General features: G+C 43.7%; 1 protein-coding gene and 1 long non-coding RNA gene across 13 annotated transcripts in view; one reads left to right on the plus strand and one right to left on the minus strand.

Moving 5' to 3' along the window:
* Window positions 1-24,886, minus strand: part of spata17 (spermatogenesis associated 17) — a 548,756-nt gene that overhangs the window by 423,509 nt on the left and 100,361 nt on the right. For 11 of the 12 annotated variants that reach the window (XM_085981083.1, XM_085981092.1, XM_085981099.1 and 8 more), the window contains one exon: window positions 6,889-7,037. In XM_085981083.1, coding sequence (XP_085837209.1) covers window positions 6,889-7,037 — 149 coding nt within the window. Of the gene's footprint in view, window positions 1-5,594; window positions 5,765-6,888; window positions 7,038-24,886 lie in introns of those variants that run through there. The other variant, XM_085981098.1, reaches the window with a different exon arrangement.
* LOC147121138 (uncharacterized) lies at window positions 9,923-20,303 on the plus strand. Its single transcript, XR_015077131.1, has 2 exons — window positions 9,923-11,152; window positions 17,315-20,303. It is a non-coding gene; the product is annotated as an uncharacterized LOC147121138 (long non-coding RNA).

Genomic DNA, 24,886 nt, shown 5'->3' on the forward strand with positions numbered 1-24,886 from the left:
TGGTAATTCCACCCAAGTTAAGGGAGAGTGCTCAATGAGCTTCACGAAGGTCATCTGGGAGGGGTGAAAATGAAAAGCCTTGCTAGGGCTTATGTGTGGTGGCTGGGGATCGATCAGCAAATTGAGGACCTGACAAAGAGCTGCTCAGGATGCCAGAAGGACCACATGCCCCTCTACACCCATGGGAGTGGCCCTCATCTCCATGGCAACGGGTGCATATTGATTTTGCTGGTCCATTCATGGACTCAATATTTTTAATAGCCGTGGATGCGCACTCGAAACGGCCTGAGGTGATCAAAAATGTCCTCCACCACCACGGAGAAAACGATTGCAGTCCTACGGACCATTTTTGCCAGGAACGGCTTGCCAGAGCAGATTTGCTCTGATAACGGACCACAGTTTGTGTCCGAAGAGTTTCGAAGGTTTATGAAAAGGAATGGGGTAAGGCATTACACATCCGCCCCGTATCATCCAGCCACAAATGGATTGGCTGAGAGGTTCGTACAAACCTTTAAAAAGCAGTAAAGGCCATGTGCGATGACGACATTCCACTGCAGCATAAGGTGGACAATTTCCTGTTAGCCTACAGAAATGCGACACATGCAGTCACCAACCAGGCCCCGGCCATGATGTTCTTTAACCGAAGGTTGAGATCTCGTCTGGATTTGCTCAGACCAAATGTACGAAGAGATGTTGAGAGTAAGCAATTCCAGCACATCAATGAGAAGCCGACAAGGAGCTTCAATGTAGAGCAACCAGTCTTGGCCCGTGACGACCGAACAGAGAAATGACAACCAGGAGCGATATGCACACGGCAGGGGCCACTAATGTACACAGTGGACGTTGGGGAGAGCATCGTAAGACGCCATGCTGACCAGATCCTAGAGTCACAGGAACGAGTCAACCCCATGTCTCGCCCATACGTACCTGGTGATGAACCCGACGTACAGGTTGCATCTACCCCAGAAACAGTAGCATCGGAAGCTGATGAACCAACCGACGACAGGGGGCCAGAATCGCCTCCGCACCAAGAGCAAGACACTCGGGAAAGGCGCGATCCAGAAAGGATCGGGAAGCCTCCCCAAAGACTGAATTTATAAATAGACTATTTTCAGCTAATGTTGCATGTTAAAAGTGTTAATTGTAATTAGTTTGATATTTAATTGTTAAATGAGTGTTATGGTACTGTTAATCTAAAAGGGGAGGAATTGTAATGTATGTACCTTTAAGGGGGGAACCACTTTCTACAGCTCATGTATACTGTAGTACTGGCAGTGACCACACCTGTATATAACGCTGAGTAGTAATCTGTTGTTTCAGTTGCAGTTTGAACCACGTTGAGTAAACACCTGTTGTACCGTTCTCTGCAGTCCTTTTCTTATTATTACACGGACGTAACAGGATGGATGCTAGGAGAATGTTTCCCTTGGCTGGGGAGTCTGGAACCAGGGGGCCACAGCCTCAAGATAAAGGGTAGGCCATTCAGGACTGAGATGAGAAGGAATTTCTTCGCAGAGAGGGTGGTGAATCTTTGGAATTCTCTACCCCAGAGGGCTGTGGAGGCTCAGTCATTGGATATATTCAAAACAGAAGTCGATAGATTTCTGACTAGTAAGGGCATCAAGGGATATGGCGATAGGGCCGGTGAATGGAGTTGAGGCAGAAGATCAGCCATGATCTCATTGAATTGCGGAGCAGGCTCAAAGGACCGAATGGCCTACTCCTGCTCCTATTTCTTATGTTCTTATGTATTCCACCACAATCTGTAACCTCATGGCCCAGCATATCCCTCATTAAATTACCATCACCATCAAGCCAGGGGACCAACTCTGGTTCAATGAGGAGTGTAGAAAAGCATAAATAACAACAGAAAATGCTGGAAATACTCAGCAGGCCAGGCAGCATCCGTGGAGAGAGAAACAGGGTTAACGTTTAAGGTCTGGGCCCCTTCATCAGAACTGGAAAAAGCTGGAAATGTCACAGATATTAAGCAGGTGCAGAGACAGGGGGGTGGGGTTAGGAGGGGAGAAAGGAATTGAAAGAACATGCTGTGAAAATATTGCAACTGGGAATGGCAAAATCATACTGCATGAAAAATGGGGGCAGGGATTATTATCTGAAATTGTTGAACTCTACGTTGAGTCCGGCAGGCTGCAAAGTGCCCAATCGAAAGATGAGGTGCTGTTCCTTGAGCTTACGTTGAGCTTCATTAGAACAATGTAACATTTTTCTAATGAAGCTCAACCTAAGCTCGAGGAACAGCACCCCATCTTTCGATTGGGCACTTTGCAGCCTGCCGGACTCAACGTAGAGTTCAACAATTTCGGATAATAATCCCTGTCCCCATTTTTCATGCAGTATGATTTTGCCATTCCCATTTGCAACATTTTCACAGCATGTTCTTTCAATTCCTTCCTCCCCTCCTAACACCCCCCGCCCCCCCTGTCTCTGTACCTGTTTAATATGTTACATTTCCAGCTTTTTCCAGTTCGGATGAAGGGTCCCAGACCTGAAAAGTTAACCCTGTTTCTCTCTCCAAGGATGCTGCCTGGCCTGCTGAGTATTTCCAGCATTTTCTGTTGTTATTTCAGATTTCCAGCATCCGCAGTATTTTGCTATTATAATAGTGCAGAAAAGCATGCCAGGTGCAGCACCAGGCGTACCTAAAAATTAGGAGTCAACCTGGGAAGCTGCAACACAGGACTGACTACATGCATTCGAAATAGCGGATGCAGCATACTATAAGCGATCCCACAACCAACGGATCAGATCAAAGTCCTGCAGTCCTGCCACATCCAGTCGTGAATGGTGGTGGATAATTAAACAACTAACGGGAGGAGTAGGTTCCATGAACATCCACATTCTCAATGATGGCGGAGCCCAGGACACGAGTACAAAAGACAAGGCTGAAACATTTGCAACCATCTTCAGCCAGAAGTGCCGAGAGATTGATCCAGCTTGGCCACCTCCCGAGATCCCTCAGAAGCCAGTTTTCAGCCAATTCGATTCACTCCACGATATCAAGAAAGGGCTGAGTGCACTGGATGCAGCAAAGGCTATGGGCCCTGACAACATCCTGGCTGTCGTGATGAAGACTTGTGCTCCAGAACTAGCCACACCTCTAGCCAAGCTGTTCCAGTACAGGTACAACACTGGCATCTACCCGACAATGTGGAAAACTGCCCAGGTATGTCCTGTCCACAAAAAGCAGGACAAATCCAATCTGGTCAATTACCGCCCTATCAGTCTACTCTCAAACATCAGTAAAGTGATGGAAGGTATCGTCAACAGTATTATCAAGCGGCACTTACTCGCCAATAACCTGCTCACCAATGCTCAATTTGGGTTCAGCCAGGACTACTCAGCTCCAGACCTCATTACAGCCTTGGTCCAAACATGGACAAAAGAGCTGAATTCCAGAGGTGAAGTGACAGTAACTGCCCTTGACATCAAGGCAGCATTTGACAGGGTGTGGCATCAAGGAGTAAAATTGAAGTCAATGGGAATCAGGGAGAAAACTCTCCACTGGCTTGATTCATACTTAGCACAAAGCATTACCCTCGCCGAATCCCCCACCATCAACATCCTGGGGTTCATCATGGACCAGAAACTTAACTGGACCAGCCACAAAAATACTGTGGCTACAAGAGCAAGTCAGAGGCTGGGTATTCTGCGGCGAGTGTCTCACCGCCTGACTCCCCAAAGCCTTTCCACCATCTGCAAGACAGGAGTGTGATGGAGTACTCTCCAGTTGCTTGGATGAGTGCAGCTCCAACAACACTCAAGAAACTTGACAGCATCCAGGACAAAGCAGCCTGCTTGATTGGCACCCCATCCACCACCTTAAACATTTACTCCCTCCACCACCGGCACAACGTGGCTGTAGTGTGTACCATCTACAAGTTGCACTGCAGCAACTCACCAAGGCTTCTTCGACAGCACCTCCCAAACTCGTGACCTCTACCACTTAGAAGGACAAGGGTAGCAGGTGCATGGGAAAACCATCACCTCCAAGTCACACGCCATCCTGACTTGGAAATATATCGCAGTTCCTTCATCGTCGCTGGGTCAAAATCCTGGAAAGGTCATCTTAGATTATGTTCTCAAGTCCTAGCGTGGGGCTTGATCCCACATCTTTGACTCAGAGGCAAGGATGCTAGCAATGCAGTAAAGAGAGAGGCTGATCATTTGATTTCATGAGTTGCCCATCAATCAGTCGATGTGAGTCATTTGCTTTTCCACAGACTCATCAGCTCACCAGCGCTCATGATGCCATAAAAGCATTGGCCCATTTGGTCATCTGACACAAGAGGAGTCATATGGCCAAGTGAGCCAATCATTTTTGAGCTTGTGGTCCAGCAGCCATACTTATAAATCTTTTGGTATCACTTCCAAAACATTATTTCTTGACATTAATTGATGTATTTCTTCACATGATAGTATAGTTCTCCCCTCATACAGCAAGAGAATGGGGCAGATTTTGAGGTCGTCGGCGCACCTACGGAGTACACTGCCAGCATCCTTATAGAATACTAACTTACCTGATGGGGGCCCTCCTTTGTGAACTTGCTCTCTGATGCTGCGTACTCGAGGGCATCGTAATGGCCAATGGATCCCAGGGGCGCAGTGTGTGCGCAAGCATACCTGTGATCATGTGGACCTGGTGCTCCAATCAGTACACCGAAGGGAATGTATCTACCTCCAATACTGGTAAATTCCTTTATATTGCATTTTACCCGATGTATTTTCAGAATAATTATAAGGACTAGGATAATAAATAGTTCTAAAATGACCCGCTTGCTCTCTTTCTCACACAGACCCACCTAAAAAAATTATTTGGGAATTAATTCTTGAATCTAATTTAGGAATTAGAGTTCTGATAAATTGTTCAAGCTCTGTGAAATTTCATATAAAATAACATGGACAGGTTATACAAACATAACTACAACAGAGCCCAAACAAAGACCTGAAAAGTCTGTACGTTAATCATTGGAGGTGTTTCGGGCAGTTTTACAATTCATTACATCACATATCAGAGCTAATAGAATGAGTAACTGTCTCTATCAAACTCCCTTACGCTGAAACAAACAGGCCTTGTGCCTGTTTGCATCAACTGCAAAATTTCCGTATGTCATTGCTGGGTAGTTGGTGGACAATTAGCCCAACTATGCGCCAGCAATTAGGATTTCCAAGGCGGTGCAGATCATCTGTCAAGGCGTAACTTGACAGACTGCAAGTTTGTGATTTAGCGCATGCGATCCATTTCAAAGGCGGTATGACAGCGTACTCAGAGAGTATGGCTACAGCTCTAAGCTTTCCATAATCTTTTAAATTTCTTCCTAAAGCTTCTGGCATCAAATCATAAGCAGCAATAATCACTCATCGTGCAATATCATAATTTTGACATGTAGATCCACTGTCATTGTTGCTTTACTCCTAATCCTAAACCCAACCATACCAAACTATAGAAAGGATTACTCAGTGCAGTCATGTGTGCTTAGGCAGAGTTTAAACATGTACAACGTGTATGTATATTGTGTGTTGTTCAAGCTTTTCCTGTATTATGGCAACTAATGTACAACATTGCAATGAGGCAATTTTTTATTATTATGGTTTTATTTTTCTTGTTTTATTTTCACAAATGTCTAAATCTGTCAGGTTTCATGCACATAGAATAGAATGTATTATTAGTCTCAATTATAGATTCATGAGAGTTGGATGGTCTGGGGTGTTGCAGGAGTGAATTCTTTTGTGCATTCCATCCCTCAAAGAAAAATGTTAACAGAACAGTTATAAGACTATAGACTACATTAGGGCCAACAGTAATAGATTTACACCAGAATAAGTATATACAGGAAAATAATATTTCCCTTAAGTTTATTTCAGCTAAGATATTATTTCCTATCAAACTGTATGATATGCACATGGTACATAGGTGGGAGCCTGTCTTTTCAAATGAATTTTTCAAGACATATGCATACCAACAAGTAAACTGTACTGTAATGGGAAACAATAAGATATCATTAAGATTGGAAAGAATAACATATTTTGGAGTTCTAAAGTAGTAACACATTTCAGTTATGATGACATTAATAAACTGTCAAGAGTTTCACTTTCATGTTAACCAGACTATGGCCTAAGAATTGGATCACGCTGCGCCCGTTTGCCGGGCAGAAAACAGGCAAAGAAGTCCAATTTAGCGAGCCAACCTCCAACACCTGTATAGCGTTGGAAACACGTCCAATACCATATGCTACTAAGGGGCCTAATCTGTTTTAGGACACAAACCGGAAATTAGTTCAGATTTGCTGCATTCAGGATTACCAGGTCTACATGCAGTCTAACCAGTGTTCCTTAGAGACCACCAAAAAAGTAAGTTTAAAAAAAATACTTACCTGAATGTGGAGCAAGGAGGAGCAGAGATGCTCTTCCAGCTCCTCATTAAAACTGCAGGCCATTTCCCGATTACCTCCCTACACCCGGATACACCTTAGGCCATTAGCCAGCGTTCCTACAGGCCAATCTTACTGCAAATCCTCCACCAGCGAGTTGCCTCTGGGGCCGCAACTGACACCCGCTGCTTGCTAGTAATAAACAAATGAGGCCGGCAGACCAATTTGCCATGGTCCTGTCTTTAGACACATGCATCGTGTGCTATACCCAGATTACGCCCCAATGTGGGCATGATCCAATTACTAGGCCTCAATGTTCTGCTATACATAATCATTAAATATAAAATGGAGGTATTTTATTTTTAAATTGAAATGTAACATTGCATTATTGCTTTACCAAATCACTAATGACAAGTTATAATTAATGCACAAGAGTAACAACAGCTACAAACTACATAAAAAATGTGTACAGAAGGTGTTAAAGATAGTGACTTACATATTGTCATGTACACGGTTCCTCCATTCTTCTCTTTTCATCTCCTCTCTGGCCTCATTCTCTGCTGTGATTGATGTTGCCACCCGCACGGTTGGATCCAAAGGCTTGTAGCGCTGTTGCAATACTTCAACAGTATCGCGGAAGGGACCCTGACAGGTACAGGATAAGGTAAATGTTTTATTGTCATGTTTTTTGACACATTATTGATGACTGAGGAACCTGTGCGTCTGTGTAAGTGCTGCTAGCTTCTCTATTGTAAATTATTTATAAAAGTAATACCTTTTGATATACAGTTACAAAGAACATGAAAGTTGATAACATTTTGTTGATAGATGAGAATTCAAAAGTGTCCAGAGCTGGAAAAAGCAGTTTGATTTTGAAATTGTTAATCAATATTATATTGAGTTAAAAATTCTTTGCAGAATATTGTAGAATGGAGATTTGGAATTGGGCGCTGTTGTTAACCCTTTGTAATTTACATCCTAATTACTGCTCAAATGTGTGTCTCACTTTCTCCCCTTAAGTGTTTCTCATCACTAAATATCTTCCTAATTAAGCAGGCAGGGCAGTCACAGCCATAATCTTCTTCAGAGTCACCATCAATGCCTCGTCATGATAGGCCAATAGAAGTCACTATTCTAGGGGGACATGATGGGCAATGTCAGATTATCTTCCACACAAAAAGAGGTTGGTGACTGTCATAGAATCATAGAACTTATGGCACGGAAGGAGGTCATTCGGCCCGTCGTGCCTGTGATGGCTCTTTGAAAAGCAGCCACCCTTAGTTCTACATCCCCACTTTTTGTCCATAACCCTGTAAGTTCCTCATCCTCAAATTCCTGTCCAACTCCCTTTTAAAATTATTTATGGAATCAGCTTCCACCACCTTTTCATGTGGAGCATTCCAGATCCCAACAACTCTGAGTGAAAAAAATTCTCCTCATCTCCCTTCTAGATCTTTTGCCAATGATTATGAATCTATGACCTCTGGTTATTGACCCACTCACCACAGGGAATCATTTATCTCTATCTACTCTATCAAAATCTCTCATCCTCTTGAAAACCTCTATCAGGTCACCTCTGAACCTTCCCTGTTCCAAGGAGAACCGTACCAACTTTTCCAACCTCTCCTCATAACTGAAGTCCCTCATCCCTGGTAACATCCTGGCAAATCTCCTCTGTCCCCTTTCTAAGGCCTTCACATCTTTCCTGAAGTGTAGTGCCCAGAATTGTCCATATTACTCCAGCTGAGGCCTAACCAGTGATTTATAGAGTTCCAGCATGATCTCTGCTTTTATATTCTATGCCTCTATTTATAAACCCAAGTAACCCATATGTTTTTCTAACCACCATATCAACTTGCCCTGCCACTTCTAAGGATTTGTGTATATGGGCACCAAGGTCTCTCTGCTCATCTACATTTTTCAAAATCATGCCATTTTTAGTATACTGTCTTTCCATATTAGTCCTCCCAAAGTGCATCACTTCACACTTCTCCACATTGAACTCCATTTACTGTGATTCTGCCCATTTCACCATCGTGTCTGTGTCATCCTGAAGCCTATAACTATCCTAATCACTATCTACTACTTTGACAAGTTTTGTATCATCTGCAAACTTTATAATGCTGCTCCTTACACCCAAGTCTAGGTCATTTATAAAAATTGAAAGGAGTAATAGACCCGAAATGGACCCTTGAGAAACACCACTGCAAACCATCTCCCAGTCTGAAAATCATCCATCCACCACCACCCTTTGCTTCCTGTCATTGAGCCAATTTTATATGAATACCGCCACTTTCCCCTTAATTCCTTGGGCTTCCATCTTCTTAATAAGCCTCATGTGTGGCACTTTGTCGAATGCCTTCCGAAAGTCCATATATACATCTACTGCACTACCTTGATCAGCCTTCTCTGTTACCTCATCAAGGAATTCAATCAAGTTAGTCGGACACGATTTGCCTTCAACAAATCCATGCTGGCTCTCCTTGCTTAACCCATGCCTTTCCAAATGAAAGTTTATTTTTTCCTTGACAATGGTTTCCAATAACTTCCTCACCACTGATGTTAGGCTAACTGGCTTGTAGTTTCCTGGTTTATCCCTCTCCCCTTTCTAGAATAGTGGTATAACATGAGCAACCCTCCAGTCCTCCAGCACTACCTTCTGTATCCAATTAGGATTGAAAGATTGAAAGATTGTGACCAATGCCTCTGCTATTTCTACCATTGCATCTTTCAGCAACCTAGGACGCATTCCATCCGGACCAGGTGACTTACCAACTTTCAGTAGTGCTAATCTTTTTAGTACGTCTTCTCTATCTATTACTATCCTGTCAATAACTTCCCTCTCACCTTTTAGTGTAACTTTCACATCATCTGCTTCCTTTGTGAAGACAGATGCAAAGTATTCATTGGCCCGTATTTTCTGATGCCTATGGGTGTGTACAACCCGTAGGGACATCAGAAATGCCGGTTTCAGGTATGCAAAGCGCATGCGCTGAAAACCGGTATTTCTGATCCGTCAAGAATGCTCTTGACGCCTGCCCTAGAGAAGGGCCTCTCTGGGCGGATAGTTCCGCTTTCTGGAGAACCTCCGCCTGCAGAAAACCCTTAGAAATCTTACGCCTGGTAAAAGCAGGCGTCAGGCCTGCTTTTACCAGCATAAGAGTTGAAAAAAGTTTTAAAAAAATGTTTTCACTCATTTATAATTTAAAAAATACTTTAAAAAAAGTTTATTTTTAGCCCCGTAAAAAACTTAAATTATATTTTTCAAAAAATTAAACTTTTGTTTAAAATATTTAATTTATTGTAATTTTAACTCATTTTAAAAACGTGATGGTTTTTTAAAATTTATTTAATGTTTTACTGTTTTTGGGGTGATCTCCATTCATATATTTGACAGTTCTATCTGTCAAACGTATAAAGGGGGATTCCCTTCTGCTATTGGCTGGCTTGGCCCACGTGATCCCAGGGACGCTTGCGAACTGCATGCACTTCTGGGATACGTGGGCCCTGCACATTTCGAGTTTGGAGAGGCCCAGGAGCAGAAGTGTATGCATCTCAGGAGCCCTCAGTTAAGTTCGTAGATTTTTTTTTCCCAATAGGAGGCATCCGCACGCAGGAAGCCTCCTGTCAGGAATTACGAGCCACCGACTAGCCATGTCCTCTGCCTCTACATGAAGATTTCCCTTTGGGTCCTTAATAGGCCCAACTTTTTCCCCTAGCTAACCGCTTACACTTTATAGGTTTATAAAATGTTTAAGGGTTCAATTTAATGTTGCCTGCTAATCTTTTCTCGAAACCTCTCTTTGCCTCCAGCATTAACTTTTTCAATTCCCTCTTGTACTTTCTATAATCTTGCTGGTTTTTAAATGAATCTTGCTCCTGACGTTTGTCATAAGCCTCCTTTTTCTGTTTTATTTTAACTTTTATTTCCTTTGTCATCCAAACTTTGACTGATATGCACCTTTCAATCTTGTATTCACAATATTTTGCTTGGAAGGGAAACTCTCCCATTTGTGCTACCAAGACTACCACCATGTGCTTTCGATGAAAATATATCATTGCTGAGGCCACAGGTTTGAAAGTACAGCAAAAGGTATGGACCCCAAGCAGTTAAACATTTGGCTCCCAATCAGAAGGTTACAAGCTTTCATATTCGATCTGTCTGTCATTTTAATTTGCTTACTTTAGTTGGGCAACTTGGAAATAAATATAGTCAAAAGTGAGTAGGAGGAAGCAGAAAAAAAACTTTTCCAAGTGGGCTTGCTAGATTAACCAGGATTAAGCATTGGCAACTTGCAGTAGCCTTATTTCGTCAAAGAGTTACAGGGTAAGTAAATTAGAGAAATAAAGAGAAAACTAAGAAATAAATATTAAATGTTAAATATTTTCAGAGACAGTGTGTAATTTTGAAAGCATTCATAATACTTTATTACTAAAGAAATGAAAGAAACATAAAACTTTATGTACACATTGGGGGGAATATTAACCTAAAAAACGGGTGGGCTTGGGTTGGGTGGGAGGTTAAAGTGGTAGAAATATGAATCCCGACCCCAACTCACCTCCAACCCGCTCACTTCCAATTTTAACGGAGGCGGGAGGCCAACCCGCTCCCAAGAGGCGGTTTGGCACTTTAAATATTATAATGAGGCTGCGTGCCTCATTTTGCATCTCCATTTTAAATTTAACTCTGGGCGGCCGGGTTTCCTGGGCCTTAAGGAACCGGGCAGCTAAAGGAAGGCGAGGACAGCTGGGTCCAGGAGGTAAGTACCTTTCCACTTATCTGTTATATCCAGCATCCCTGCCTTGCCAACCCCCTGCGATCAGACACCCCCCGACCCTTCAGATTTCCCCCAAGAGGCTCCCGAACCCTGACCCCCCATGAGGCCTGTGATTTCCGATCCCCCCTACGGCTTCAGATCCCCGGCCCCCGATTCCCCCTCCGGTCTTCTAATCCCTGACCTCTGGCCCACCGATCCCAACCTTCCGACCCCCACACCCCGGCCTTCCAACCTCCCCTCCGATCCCAGACTTCCGACCCCATCTCCCCCAAATCCCGGCCTCCGATCCCTCCCTCCTCTTTGCTCCCCAGCTGCGGCCTGGTGCCGCAGGCCTACCTGCCCGCCAGTCTGGCTGGCTACGGGTGGGAAACAGAGAAAAAAATGTTAATCAGCAGGGCCTGAGAGAAACCCGTTTTCCTACTCCCTACCTGCCTCCAAGTTAAAATCCTGCCCAATGTTGAAATTCCTACATATCACTTTACTTTTGGCACGAAGACTAGGATTAAATAAAGTAATTAAAAGGGTCGCATATGGCGTGCAGTGTGCACATATTCATTCCGTGCCGAGTATTTGCTGCCAGCCATAATAGTTGCAGCACCCTGCAGTTGTCCAGGATGCCAGCCTGAAACAAGCATTAAATCCATTGCCTATGCAAATTGGGGGGGGGGGGGGGGGGGGGCAAATGCTTATTTCAGGCCCCTTTTTGATATTGGATTGCAGCTGACCTCACCATATGCCATGCATGCTGCAGTAAGTTTTCTCAAGTAACAGCAGCAAAATCGGTGATCTTTAAAGGAGGTTGCCACCAAAAAGTAAGTACATTTTTGGTTATTTACCTGAATGTGGAGTCAGAAGGTATGCTCCTCCTGGCTCTACATTAAAACTGTGGCCTGCTGCTGGCCACCATTGACCCCCTCCCGATCTCCTCCCCCCACCGCCCCCACCAACCACCCCACCCCGGCCTTTCCCGGTAGGTTCACTGCTGGCATCCCCACCAGCCGATTTTCATCTTCTTTGCGATCAGCGCACTGCCTCTTGGAGCGAGACTGGCATCCCCAGAATGCAGGTCGCATCCTAATGCTGCAAGAAAACCAATTTTGTGTGATCCTTTTGCTCATCAGTTTCAGCGCAGCATTTCGTGGTTGCCACTGCATTCGTGCCCGAAGTCGGGTGTAAACCAATTACAAGGCCAAGGACTCTAATTGGCTGGGACTTGTGTTGAACCTCACTCTAAATATATAGTTTGGTTTAGATTGTGATCAAAAATAATTAAGAAAATAGCAAAACCGACAATGAACTCAAAGGTGTGCATTTATCTTGGTTTCAGCCCACGTTCTCATTCATTATTGCTTTACATAATGTGTAAACGTTAATACTAATATGATGCTTAATGGCAATATGCTGTCTGTTTAAATTAATCTCTTCATATTATTCTAAACCCAGTTCAGATTAATTCTTCATGTATTCTCCATTAGCTTTCATGGTTCTGATTAACCAATAATCCTTCTCTATTCTTTAATCACTGCTGCAGTGAACTAAAGACTGGTTGGATGATCAGTAATGTTGGAGAAGGCACTGTTAAATGACTTTTAATACAGAACACCTCAGATTTGCTTTGCCATGAAAAAATTATGTTCATATTTTTACTTTTTTGGGTCAAAGGCAGATAATTTTTATAAATACACATTTTAGTGGGCAGTTTAAAGGGTGAATTTGCAAATTTTCACACCAAGGTCAGGGACTCAGCTGCTGGGAACACATAGCAGGAATTTAGGTGCATGAACTCCATGATTTTCTGTCCATTTGTTTCAATGCTACATACCCCAAATCCCAATATGTGCTGCTGGTTGGTAGGACTACATGCCTGGAGGGTGAACTTTTAAAATTCACACACTAAGTGTGCCTTTCAAATTTTGTTGTCATTTCCTTTACATCCAATTAGAATGGGTAGCATACTCTACCTAAGCCTGCGCTGTCATGTGTTGTGTGCTGTTTCAGCAGGGTTAGAAAAATTCAAATGATTGATTTTCGTTCAGCTGACGTCTACTTAAAAAGTATCAAATGAGATTGTATGGCAATTTCTTTTATCTCAATAAACTATTCTTTATAATAATGTATTTATTAAAGAAGTACCAACATTTGTACAAATTGAGTAGTTTGTGAAAATATATACTGTGCATTCAAATGAATCTATATTTAAAAAATGTTCATCCAGTGTGCACTCTCTGCTTGTCGCACTTACTACCTGTGTAATTATTTTATTATACCTGGCAATCACGCTTGGCAGTGATGCCTAGAATTAAACTGCAAGATTTATATAGGTTTATACACTTACCACTATATAGGTATCCAAATGATAGGTGGCACTGCTATTCATCCAACTCTGTCTCCCAACTCCCCCTGTAGGCAGCTTTATTTACAGTGAAGCCAACTTTATACAATTAAATATTTTATTTGATTACATTTAACAGGATAACTGAACATTATTTGGCCGCAGTTCCCCGAACCAGCTCCCTGCTTACGCATCAGGCTTTTCCCATCTGCAGGTCACCATTTAGACCTGGCTATCCATATGGAACCTTGCAACTCTGCTGCCCACCTTCATTGCCTCAACTCTGGCCTCTGCTGCCCACTCTTGCTGCCTGCCTTTCCCACCTTTGCTGACTCTTCGGTCCTTGTTGCTTCATTGTCCTGGTCCCCATTACCATTCCTGCCTATGCTTGCTCCTTCACCTGGAGCTCACCCCATCTATACCCTGCTTCTGGTCGCTGTCTTCTCTCTTGCGCGGTTTCCCATCACTAAGCTTGAAAAGTATCAATTTGTTTTTAAAAGCTTTTATTTATAGTGCTATAAGCACAAATTGACGCTTAGTGCTGGAAAATCAGATTCCCTCAGTCTTCTCTGGGGTGATAGTAAAAGGGAGGATAGCACCGTGGAATGGAGGAGTAGTACACAGGGGGAAAATAATAATCAGGTGGGCAAAGGAGATATAGGGGTGAGGCACAGAACAGCAGATAGGACAGTGGGATAGGAGACAATGGGCTAGATTTTGCCGGCGCTCAGAGGGCGAGTTTGGAGGCGGGTCCGCTGTCAAAATAGTAAAGATTGGCCGGGTAGGAAACCCGCTGTCAACCCGCCTCCACGCAAGTCTCCCAGGTGTCGGGTCTCTCAGCGGAGAACTGACCCGGCACCAAGCAGCAGTGGAGACAATTGAGCTCATTAAATGGCTTGTTAAGAGCCAATTTAATGCTATTTTGAGGCTTCCTTCCAATTTTAGGTACTCCCCCACGGGTTACCCGCTGCTCACCCTGGCATGAGTGGGGTCTGCTCTGATGTATCTGATAAGCTGGCAGCTGCAGAAGTGGTGCAAAGGATGCCATGTTGCAGATGGTCAGTTTCAGAGCACAGAAACTGTTGGTTACTGCATTTGTAAGACATAGAGATTTCTTTAGCTTGCAAATGTTTAGAAGCAACTGTATGTGCAGGAACAACCTCTCTCACCATTGACAGATCGCTTCTGTCATCTCACCTGCAGCTGCCATCTATTGCAGCAACATCTGTGCCCTAGAAACTAGCTCACCTTGCTCCTCTGATTCCTTCCACGCTCAGCCCCAACACCAACACCACCAGGCACACCAGCAGCACCAACAACACCAACCTTCTCCAGCATCACCTGATGCTGCACAGGACACAGGGCATCAGCCCCTGACAACATTGCTGCCCAGGAGGCCAGCGATGGCATCACCATGGCCAGATTTACTTCACTTGACGCTGTAAACCCTGGCTGCCATATGATGCGCCAGGTTGACTTCATTCCACACCAGCACCGTAAAGCATCCCTTTAATGTCCAAGCCATTCCATTCACACTCATCACTATTGTGGTGGTGGGGGCGAGGGGGGAGTTATATCTCAACATTCACTGGAACTCAGTAAGACACTTCTCAAGGTGCATACAGATCTGTCCAATAAGGGGCAGTGTTGAAAATATAGATTTCACTGTATGACAACACATTACCAGAAACTTCACATGGACATTGGCTAAACCTCTCAAGTGCCTACCCTTGTGTGTTGTTAGTTGGTATGCTTGCAGTAGGATGAGGGTGAGTGTGAGGGGTGGCTAGTGAGATGGGGAAGTGATAATGTAGATAGAGAGGGATGGGTGGAGGTGCAAGGTAAGTTGGTGTGAGTAAGGATGTGCAGGAGAAGGGTAGGGAAGGCAGAGTGATGGGGATGTGTTGAGTGGCACAGCAGGGTGAGTTTGAGTGTGGCTTTGCAGTAACGTTTCGTGATCCACTGAGATCATTGAAAGGTTGGCACCACTGCAGCCAGGGACTCCTCACGACATCCTTGCTTTTGCCCTCCTGTGCAATGTGCAACCAGGCTGCGTTGGTGTCATGGGGAGGTCTCTTCCGCCCTCGGAAGGAAAGAGAACCTCCCTGCATGCTGTGACTCCCTCCATAAGCATATGGAGGGAGTCATTGGAGAGCCTGGGTGCAATCGTCAACCTCTATGCAGTGCTTGTCAGTGTTTGCAGCACCTCTATGTTGCCAAACACTGACAGCACAAATGTCAAACTCAACGTGGCTGTGATCCCTTTAAGCAAACCGGCTGATGACGCATCATCAAATGACGTCAGCAGACCCGTTTCCTGTTAATAGGGCGGGCTTAACAAGGCCAATCAAGGGAAAGTCCCTTTGACAGAGCGGCTGCAGCTGGGAGCGGAACCGGAACCCAGCAACCAGCTATCCCGACACCGCTGAGAAAATCAAGCCCAATAGTTGAGCAAGGAAGAGCACAGGAAAAGAAAGACAGCCAGCCAGCCGGCAGTTGACAGGCAGCTGTCATTGAAGGAATTAATGGGGCAGAGCATGAGGCAGAGAGGCAGAGCAGGGACATTAGCTCATCTGGCAACTGGTAGGTGTGAGAAAGCTGAAGTAGAGAATGGTGTGGACTAGCAAACTTAGAAAAGCAAGGGGAGAATTTTATTTGGAGGATCGAGCAGTCCTAAACACTTTCCCAAAGAGGCAGTATTTTTTTTTTACATTGAGCTGGAGTAGGGCTATAGATATCAGGGTAGATGGGGAGCAGAAAATAACTTGTGCTACAACCTAGTGGGGTTGACCCCAGGGCGCTGTTGTGCCTTGGAGTAAGCCGAAAATATATTTTGAGGGCATAATAACACCAGGAACCAAGCAAAAATAAGAAAAAATGTTAAAAGTGAAAATAATAAATAATACATTAAAATTTAAAGAATACAGCACTTACCTAGTAGGGAAAAAGCAACATGGATGACATGGGAGCAGGTTCAGAAGATAAATTGTTCTGCAGAGTCACAACTGTATACAAACTAAAATAAGTTTTTTTTTTAAACCATGTATACTGCCAATATAAAATAGGAGCTATTGTGTGACACCAGGTGTTATGTGACAGGCAGAACTGTGACACATAAACATCGAAACATAGAAGATAGGAGCAGGAGTAGGCCATTCGGCCACTCGAGCCTGCTCCGCCATTCAATGGGATCATGGCTGATCATCCAAATTCAGTACCCTGTCCCTGCCTTCTCCCCATATCCCTTGATATCTTTAGCCTTAAGAAATATATCAAACTCCTTCTTGAATATATTTAATGAATTGGCCTCAACTGCCTTCTGTGGTAGAGAATTCCACAGGTTCACCACTCTCTGGGTGAAGAAATTCCTCCTCATCTCTGTCCTAAACACCTTTAACATTGAACAGTCAATGTTGAACACCAATCCTACTAGGTTTTCCAGGCTGGTCTGAGACTGGACAGGGGATCCGTGACTTTGTGTTAAAATGCAGTGGGGGTGAGAATGACTTTGACCTTTTAATTAGGACACCACATGCCTAGGGTGGGTAGGGTTAAAATCACCCATCTGCCTATTTCTGTTTCTGTTTCTCTCACACACACACACACACACACACACACACAGGAAAACCTCTCTGTTCGGAAATGAACTCAAATAAGCTTTACCTGAACCTGAATAAGGCTTTGATATTTGTCCTCTAGCTTTCCTTCAAATAATTTATTTAAAAAAAAAAACAACCAAGCACATAGTCTTGGGGATTGAATAGAAATATTTTAACAGTTGTTGCTGACTAAATGCTACTTCTACATCCTAGGAAATTGTGCACACTGCACATGCTCAGACTGCTGCATCTGATTTCAGCTGCTGAAGTCCAAGCTCAGGTTTTTGGGAGATGCTGAGACCATGAAGTGAGAACAATAATGGAGGTACTCAAAGAGACAAAGGACAATTCAGTGGATAAATGTGATAATGTTATTGTAAAATATGTAATGTCCAATGATTTTGCTTAAAACCTTATTTTAAGCAACAGAAATCTCAGTTACTGAGAAAAAAAGATGGGTGTTTTTGTTAAGAAAAAAAAAAGTTTTGAATTATTCCACTGGTTCGTCTTTTCCTTTCTTTTATTGGTTGGTCCTGCTGGCTAGTCATTCAGAATTGGTTGTTTTTACAAGTCCTGAGTATTTTCTCATTGGCAGTCTTTTAATTTCCTCAATTTTGATTTGTACTTTTCCTACTTCTTCAGTTCAAATTTACTACTTTTTAAAATTTGAGTTAACAAAATGTGATGCCAAAGTCTGATGCCAGGATCTGACGCCTTAAGTGTAAAGGCCACCTGGAAGGAAGTCCATGGACATGTACCATTTTAATAATATAACTTGTGGATCTTGTCATGAATCTTATCATGACTCATGAAGTAACACTGGGCGGCCAGCTGGTGGCACCGTCCAAGGAGTATAAATACTCGGGCACGGGCCCATCTTGCTCAGGATGTTTCTGTAACCAGGAACTAGTGATGTAACTAGAAATCTCATGGTTTTGAAACAGTTGATTAAATCCTTGTTTTCTACTCAAACCAAGTGCTCAGTAGTCTTTTTACATCAGATCTCTCATGGCGTTACATATGGTCAGATGATTCGCTCTTTTCTAACAATTGGCGTGTTATATCATTGTAACGGGCAATCTGTTATCAGTGTCACTGATTCACAGTGGCTGCAGAAGTTACATTTTGTTTTTATTACATGGTATGTTGGGATATTTAATTTGTGCTTTGGAGATTCAATTCCACAATTTCTGTTCATTTTTATATGAAAACTACATAAAATTACATAAAATGTATAGCACAGAAATAGGACATTCCATTCAACTAGTCTATGCTGGTGTTTATGCTACACACAAGCCTCCTCTTCATCTAACCCTGAAAGTATAACCTTCTGTTCCTTTCTCCCTCATGTGTTTATCTAGTTTCCCCTGAAATGCATCTATGCTATTCGTCTCAACTACGCCTTATCATAGCGAGTTCCACATTTTAACCACTCTCTGGGTAAATAAATTTCTCCTAAAATCCCTATTGGATTTATTAGTGACTATCTTATATTTATGGACCCTAGTTTTGGTCTCCCCACAAGTGGAAACAACTTCTCTACATCTACCCTATCAAACACTTTCATAATCTTAAAGAACTCTATCAGGTCACCCTTCAGCCTCCTCTTTTCTAGTGAAAAGAGCCCCAGTCTATTCAATCTTTCCTGATAGGTATAAACAAAGCTATCATCTTCAGCCTCCACCATAAACCCCATATCCTCGCCATTGATTCCATCACCCTCCCTGGCCACTGTCTCCAGACTGGTATGGACTGGTTGGGCCAAATGGCCTAGTTGACCTTGAACTGAGCTTCTGATCCCATATGCTCTCTATCACAAAGGTCTACTTGCAACATCACCTGCCTCCACCACACGCCACAAGTGCATATCAGGAAATTGTATATCTCTAGCCTGTGATTTTTCATCCATTCATTTTAAGAAGTAAAAAAAATTATGTTTACATCTTTTGAGGCAGGAACATAAAAACAGGAACCAGCTGAAGATGGAGAAAGTCATCATAGAGTACCTGAAGGAATAAAAGGGGCTATTGATGGGTTGGTGTACAGGTCTGACAGGAAACAACATATAGCAGTTTGGTGCCTGACAGTTCAAAAGGGGCCAAAGTCACTTGTGTCCCACTCCTCTAGCCCTCTCCTGCACAAGACTGTTAGACCCAGCACCCTCCAATACTGCCAGACCCAAGTAATCTCCAACACTGCCAGATTATGGTCAATCTCACTTCTCCAAACCTGTTCCTGTTGGACCCCAGGACCCTTTTCCACAGATTAACCCCTCCCAACCCCCCCAACTCACAAACCACGAGATCACATTCCCAGTGCTTTCTGATCCCAGAACTGCTCCCAATGCACACAGATCTAATCTCCTTCCCTAATACCCTCAGACCTCAGGATCTCTCTCCCATTAATCCAAGATCCCAGGACCTATTTTAGTGTTCGTAAAATCCTATTTCCGGTGTTCCCACAATGCTGGGACCCCTCTTCCAGTGCTCCGCCTCAAAATACTGCTGGGCCTGGAGACCGCATCTCAGTACTGCCAGATCCTGGGGCCACCACCAATGCTGATAAGTCTTCCTCTTGATACTACTACCTTTGACGACCATCAGCAATGCCATGGGAGATCAGCTAGTATTTGAAAATTCCAAAACAGCTGTGAACAACTATTTTATTCAGGCAGTTTTCTTTCTGTTTGTGTCACAGCTAGATCATCTAGATTATCTATAAAAACAGCAAGTTGGTAATAGCTTCAGTATGAAATGTAAATTCAAAAAAGAACTTCTTAAATCACCTTATTTTGGAAAATCAAAGTGAAATAGTTATAAATTGAACAAAGGCACAACTGCAGCATAGAAATATTTTGTCTGTAAACATTAATTGCTTATGATTTCTAATTATAAACAGAGAGAGCAGCTGGTACAGTCACTCTCTATTCCTTACGAAAGCTTTTAAGTTCATTTTGTAACTTGTTTCTGGTACAATGGTCAGTCTTGCTGTCATTCACGAAAATTTCTAGCATTTTCATCAGATAAAAGTGCTAAAGTGAATAGTTTATGTTATTAGGCTTTTATTGAAAAAAGAAAATTCCCTTTTTGCCACTATACTGTAAGGAGATAAGGCTTTACAGGCTCAGCCTTTGAAATAAAAATTAAGGAGTTGATAATAGTTTGAATGTGAAACATTATCTGAATAAAGCTGTTGAATTTCATTCTCTAGCTGGTTTTCAATTAATTTGGAAAGTGAAATGAACTCAGAACTCATATTTCACCATGAGGGAGGAAACACCTCAAGTTTTACAGATAATTATACTGATGCATCCTGGGAAATTCTGCACTCTTCATACCCTCAGATTGCAACAAGTATAGAATTGCAGAATGACAGCTGTGGTGAGAAATAGCAACAGCAAGCCCAGACTTCTGAGAGCAGATGAGGCCTTGAAGTTAGAAAAAACTTTAATGATGGTATTAAAACACATAAATGTGGAGTGTGTGTGAAAGAGTGGAGAGAAGCAGAAGTAAACTGACTTTAGGGTTATCAGTAGGAAACAAGAACAGGCAGAAGCAAAAGCAAAGTTTGGGGTTGGACAGTTTAATTGATTTAATAAACATGGACTTAAACAAAATGGCAGCTGGTCCTGGGCAACTAAAGCACAGCAAGTAAATAGGATTTTGACATTGTAAAATGTTGGCACAAAAAACATGACATAGCAAGTAATGGTAGTGTGAACAGGAAGTGCACCATGCACATCTTTTAATATATTATAAAGATAGGTAGATAATAACTTTGCACGCTTGAGTGAAGCAAAAGTGAGTTTTATAGGTAACTTTAAATAACAGGTCTGACATTATGTTTAGATATCAATAAACAGCCTCCATGCAGCTGGAACATACTTCAAGGAGTTAAATTTGAACAAAAATCTAAAACAACAGTACTTGATTCTCAATCTGCCAAATAGCTTGATGCACCGATAAATGTAAGACTCAACAATCCAACAGGTGAGCTCATCAGTAACCCATTATGGCTGGAGTTCCAACAAGCAAACAGCAAAGAAATAAAGGGGCTAATAAAAAGAAATGATTCATAGCTCATTTATGTTCATTTGTGTTCTAAATGAATAGAAACCCATAAGTGACTGTAAATAACAGCAATGGCAAATAAATATCCATCACAGAGCTTGGGAAATTACGAGTATCAGGAATGTTTTCAAAAGTTCCTTTTCTGACGTGATATATTTGGGACTTTTTGCAAGTCAGCTATTTTCAATGGACAACTTCCAGCTGATCACTTCTCTGGATTTCAGCACTAAGGAGATGAGTGATGTGAACTCTACTGCTGCATGTCGCAATTGCACACGATACCTGTGCTACCTGCCGATTAGAATAATTCCTGTGTGCAGCCAGCACTACCATTCATTGGCTGCACGCTTATCGGAAAGTGGGGGAGGGGCTATATTGGGAGTCCAGGACGCTACTTAAAGGCAGGTAACACCTCTTAAGGGGGAGGTGCATACTGGCTACAAAAACTGTGCAATATGTTCTGGAAGAAATGACTGAAGGAGGGAGCAAGCAGCAACCAAGATTATCTGATGCTGCACTGGAGGGGTTGATGCAGAAAGTAGAGAGGAAAAGAGACATCCTTTTCCCCTCAGGCGGCAGGAAGCCCTACATGCATCTACTCAGGAGGCAGTGGATAGAGATAGCTGAGGACATCAATGTCAGGAGCACTTCCACAAGAACTGGCTGCAATTCAGGAAAAAAAGTCAATGATCGAACTACAGTTGTTAAGGTAAGAAGTGTGATCACAGCTTCATTAATGTGGCTCAGTGGATAGCACTCTCGCCTCTGATACAGAAGGTTGTGGGTTCAAGTTGCACTCCAGAGACTTGAGCACATAATCCAGGCTGACACTCCAGTTACAGCCAATGAAGTACATTTGAAGTGTAGTCCCTATTGTAATGTAGGAAATACAGCAGCCAATTTGCACACAGCAAGGTCCCACAAAAAGCAATGTGATACTGACCAGATAATCTGTTTTAGTGATGTTGGTTAGGGGATAAATATTGGCCAAGACACCAGTGAGAACTCCCTACTCTTCTTCGAAATAGTGCCATAGGATCTTTTACATCCACCTGAGAGGCAGATGGAGCCTTGGTTTAATGTCTCATCTGAAAAAAAGCATTTCCAACAGTGCAGCACTCCCTCAGCTGACTGGAGTGTCAACCTCAATTTTGTGCTCAAGTTTTACACTCAGAGGAGAGTGCTATCACTGAGCCACGGCTGACATCTCAGCATAATAATAGTGAAGACATCTATGCAAGTTAGATATTTTGCAGTGTTTTCAAATAATGGAAAATTTCTAGTTTTTCCAAAGTTATCTGTTTACATGACAAAAGTTTACACTGAGCTCACAACTTCTGGGTTGGTTTTGCATTCCTTCTATAATTAGTCTTTGTAGTGTATGTACTTTGCAGAAGGAACTATATTCTGCAGCCCCTGTATACTGCAGTACCAGTAGTGACCACCCCTGTATATAAGCCTGTGTAGTAACTTTGCATAGTTAGTTCCAGTTTGTCTCCACTCAGTAAAGACCTGTTATAACCAACTCCTGCAGTCCGTGTCTCAATTACACACGGACATAATACTGGCGACGAGCAGATCCGAACTTACCTACAGTCTGCACCACCTCATGGGGATCCATCCCTGAAGCGAAGTTGTCAGAGGTCGAGGCCAGAAGGAAGAAAGAAAAATAAATAAAACAAACAGAAGAAACGGGCGTCGACCGTGGGCAACCACCTCTGATTCATCGGAGTTCACAGAAACCCCACAGTGCAGATAGAGGCCATTTCGGCCCATCGAGCCTGCACCGACACATATCCCACCCGATCCCCGTAACCCCTACACCAACACATATCCCACCCTATCCCCGTAACCCCACGTATTTAATCCCCCTAACACTAAGGGTCAATTTATCATAGCCAATCAACCTAACCTGCACATCTTTGGACTGTGGGAGGAAACCGGAGCACCCGGAGTAAACCCACGCAAACACGGGGAGAATGTGCAAACTCCACACAGACAGTTGCCCGAGGCCGGATTCGAACCCGGGTCCCTGGCGCTGTGAGGCAACAGTGCTAACCACTATGCCACCGTGCTGCCCTCAAGATTTGTAGGAGAGGCTGTCAAGAGCGGGGCTTGGTTATCCTGTCGATGGTGTTCCAGCTAATCGGGCTGGTGGCAGGTAGTACACTGATCCTTCCTGGGCTGCGGCAGGCTAGAGCTCGATTGGGTGGCTTTTCAACGGGGCCGAGCAGCGTTGTCGGGAAGAGGAGAGAGAGAGAGAGGTTGGAGCACACACACGTACAGACCCGAGAAGAGGGAGGAAAGTGTCCCGTAGAGTTGCTCCGACGACGGGGAAATAAAAGAAATTAGAAGCGCAGAAAGCCGCGAGGAGCTGCAGTTTGCCACGGGAACTACGGAGAGCGGCGTTAGCAGCGTGGGGGGAAGTGCGCGAAGACCATAGGACGTCGCCATCAAGGCATAAAATGCCAGCAACAGCGCTAGCAGCAGCGGAGAAGACGGAAAGCGCGGGAGGCGCCATTTTGTTAAATCAGGGAAGGCGGCAAAGCGCGGGAGGCGCCATCTTAGATTTCCAAGATGCCACGGTGGCATAGTGGTTAGCACTGTTGCCTCACAGCGCCAGGGACCCGGGTTCGAATCCGGCCTCGGGCGACTGTGTGTGGAGTTTGCACATTCTCCCCGTGTTTGCGTGGGTTTCCTCCGGGTGCTCCGGTTTCCTCCCATAGTCCAAAGATGTGCGGGTTAGGTTGATTGGCTATGATAAATTGACCCTTAGTGTTAGGGGGATTAAATACGTGGGGATAGGGTGGGATATGTGTTGGTGTAGGGGTTACGGGGATAGGGTGGGATATGTGTCGGTGCAGGCTCGATGAGCCGAAATGGCTTCTATCTGCACTGTGGGGTTTCTGTGATCTGTGACTGGCAATATCACTGCCTTCGATAATGCAATAGAAGACTGGACCACGTATGTGGAAAGAGTCGAAGTATATTGCGAGGCAAACGAAGTAGCCGATGAGAAAAAGGCATCGGTACTACTAAACTTAATGGGCGCAAGAACGTACGGCCTATTGCAGAACCTGATTACTCCAGCCAAACCGATGGCGAAGCGTTTTAACGAAATTGTTGATATCATACAGGAACACCTAAATCCTACACCGCTGCTGATAGCAGAAAGATTTAAATTCCACAGGACAAATCAGCATAAAGACGAGAGCAATGCTGATTATCTTACGGAACTACGCAAGCTATCAAAGCACTGCCAGTTCAGAGCAGGACTGACAGATACTCTACGGGACAAATTTGTCTGTGGACTCCTGAGTGAAGGAACCCAGAAGAGGTTACTCTCAGAGAAAGAGCTGACGCTAGATAAGGCTTTCAGCGTGGCAGTATCGTACGAAGCAGCAGCAAGGGGAGCTGTGGAAATACAGCAAAAGCCACAGGAATACGGCACCCGCGAAATGACACGGGGATTTGAAAAATGTTATCGCTGCGGTAGAACAACCCATGACCAGAAGGACTGCTGGTCCAAGGACAAAATATGCAGGCAATGCGGAAAGATGGGACACATTGCACAAGTTTGCAGGTCTGGGAAGAAGACTAACGACAATAAAAAGGCTACTAAGGAACAGTACAGGAAAGTACAAAAGATGACGGACAGTAGTTCCGAAGACCAGATGAGCGATAGCGAATCCGGGAACAAGAGACTAAGCTGTCT

The sequence above is a fragment of the Somniosus microcephalus genome, chromosome 3 (assembly GCF_052327205.1).
Source record: "Somniosus microcephalus isolate GS21.2 chromosome 3, FLI_Smic_1.0, whole genome shotgun sequence".
Classification (NCBI taxonomy): domain Eukaryota; kingdom Metazoa; phylum Chordata; class Chondrichthyes; order Squaliformes; family Somniosidae; genus Somniosus; species Somniosus microcephalus.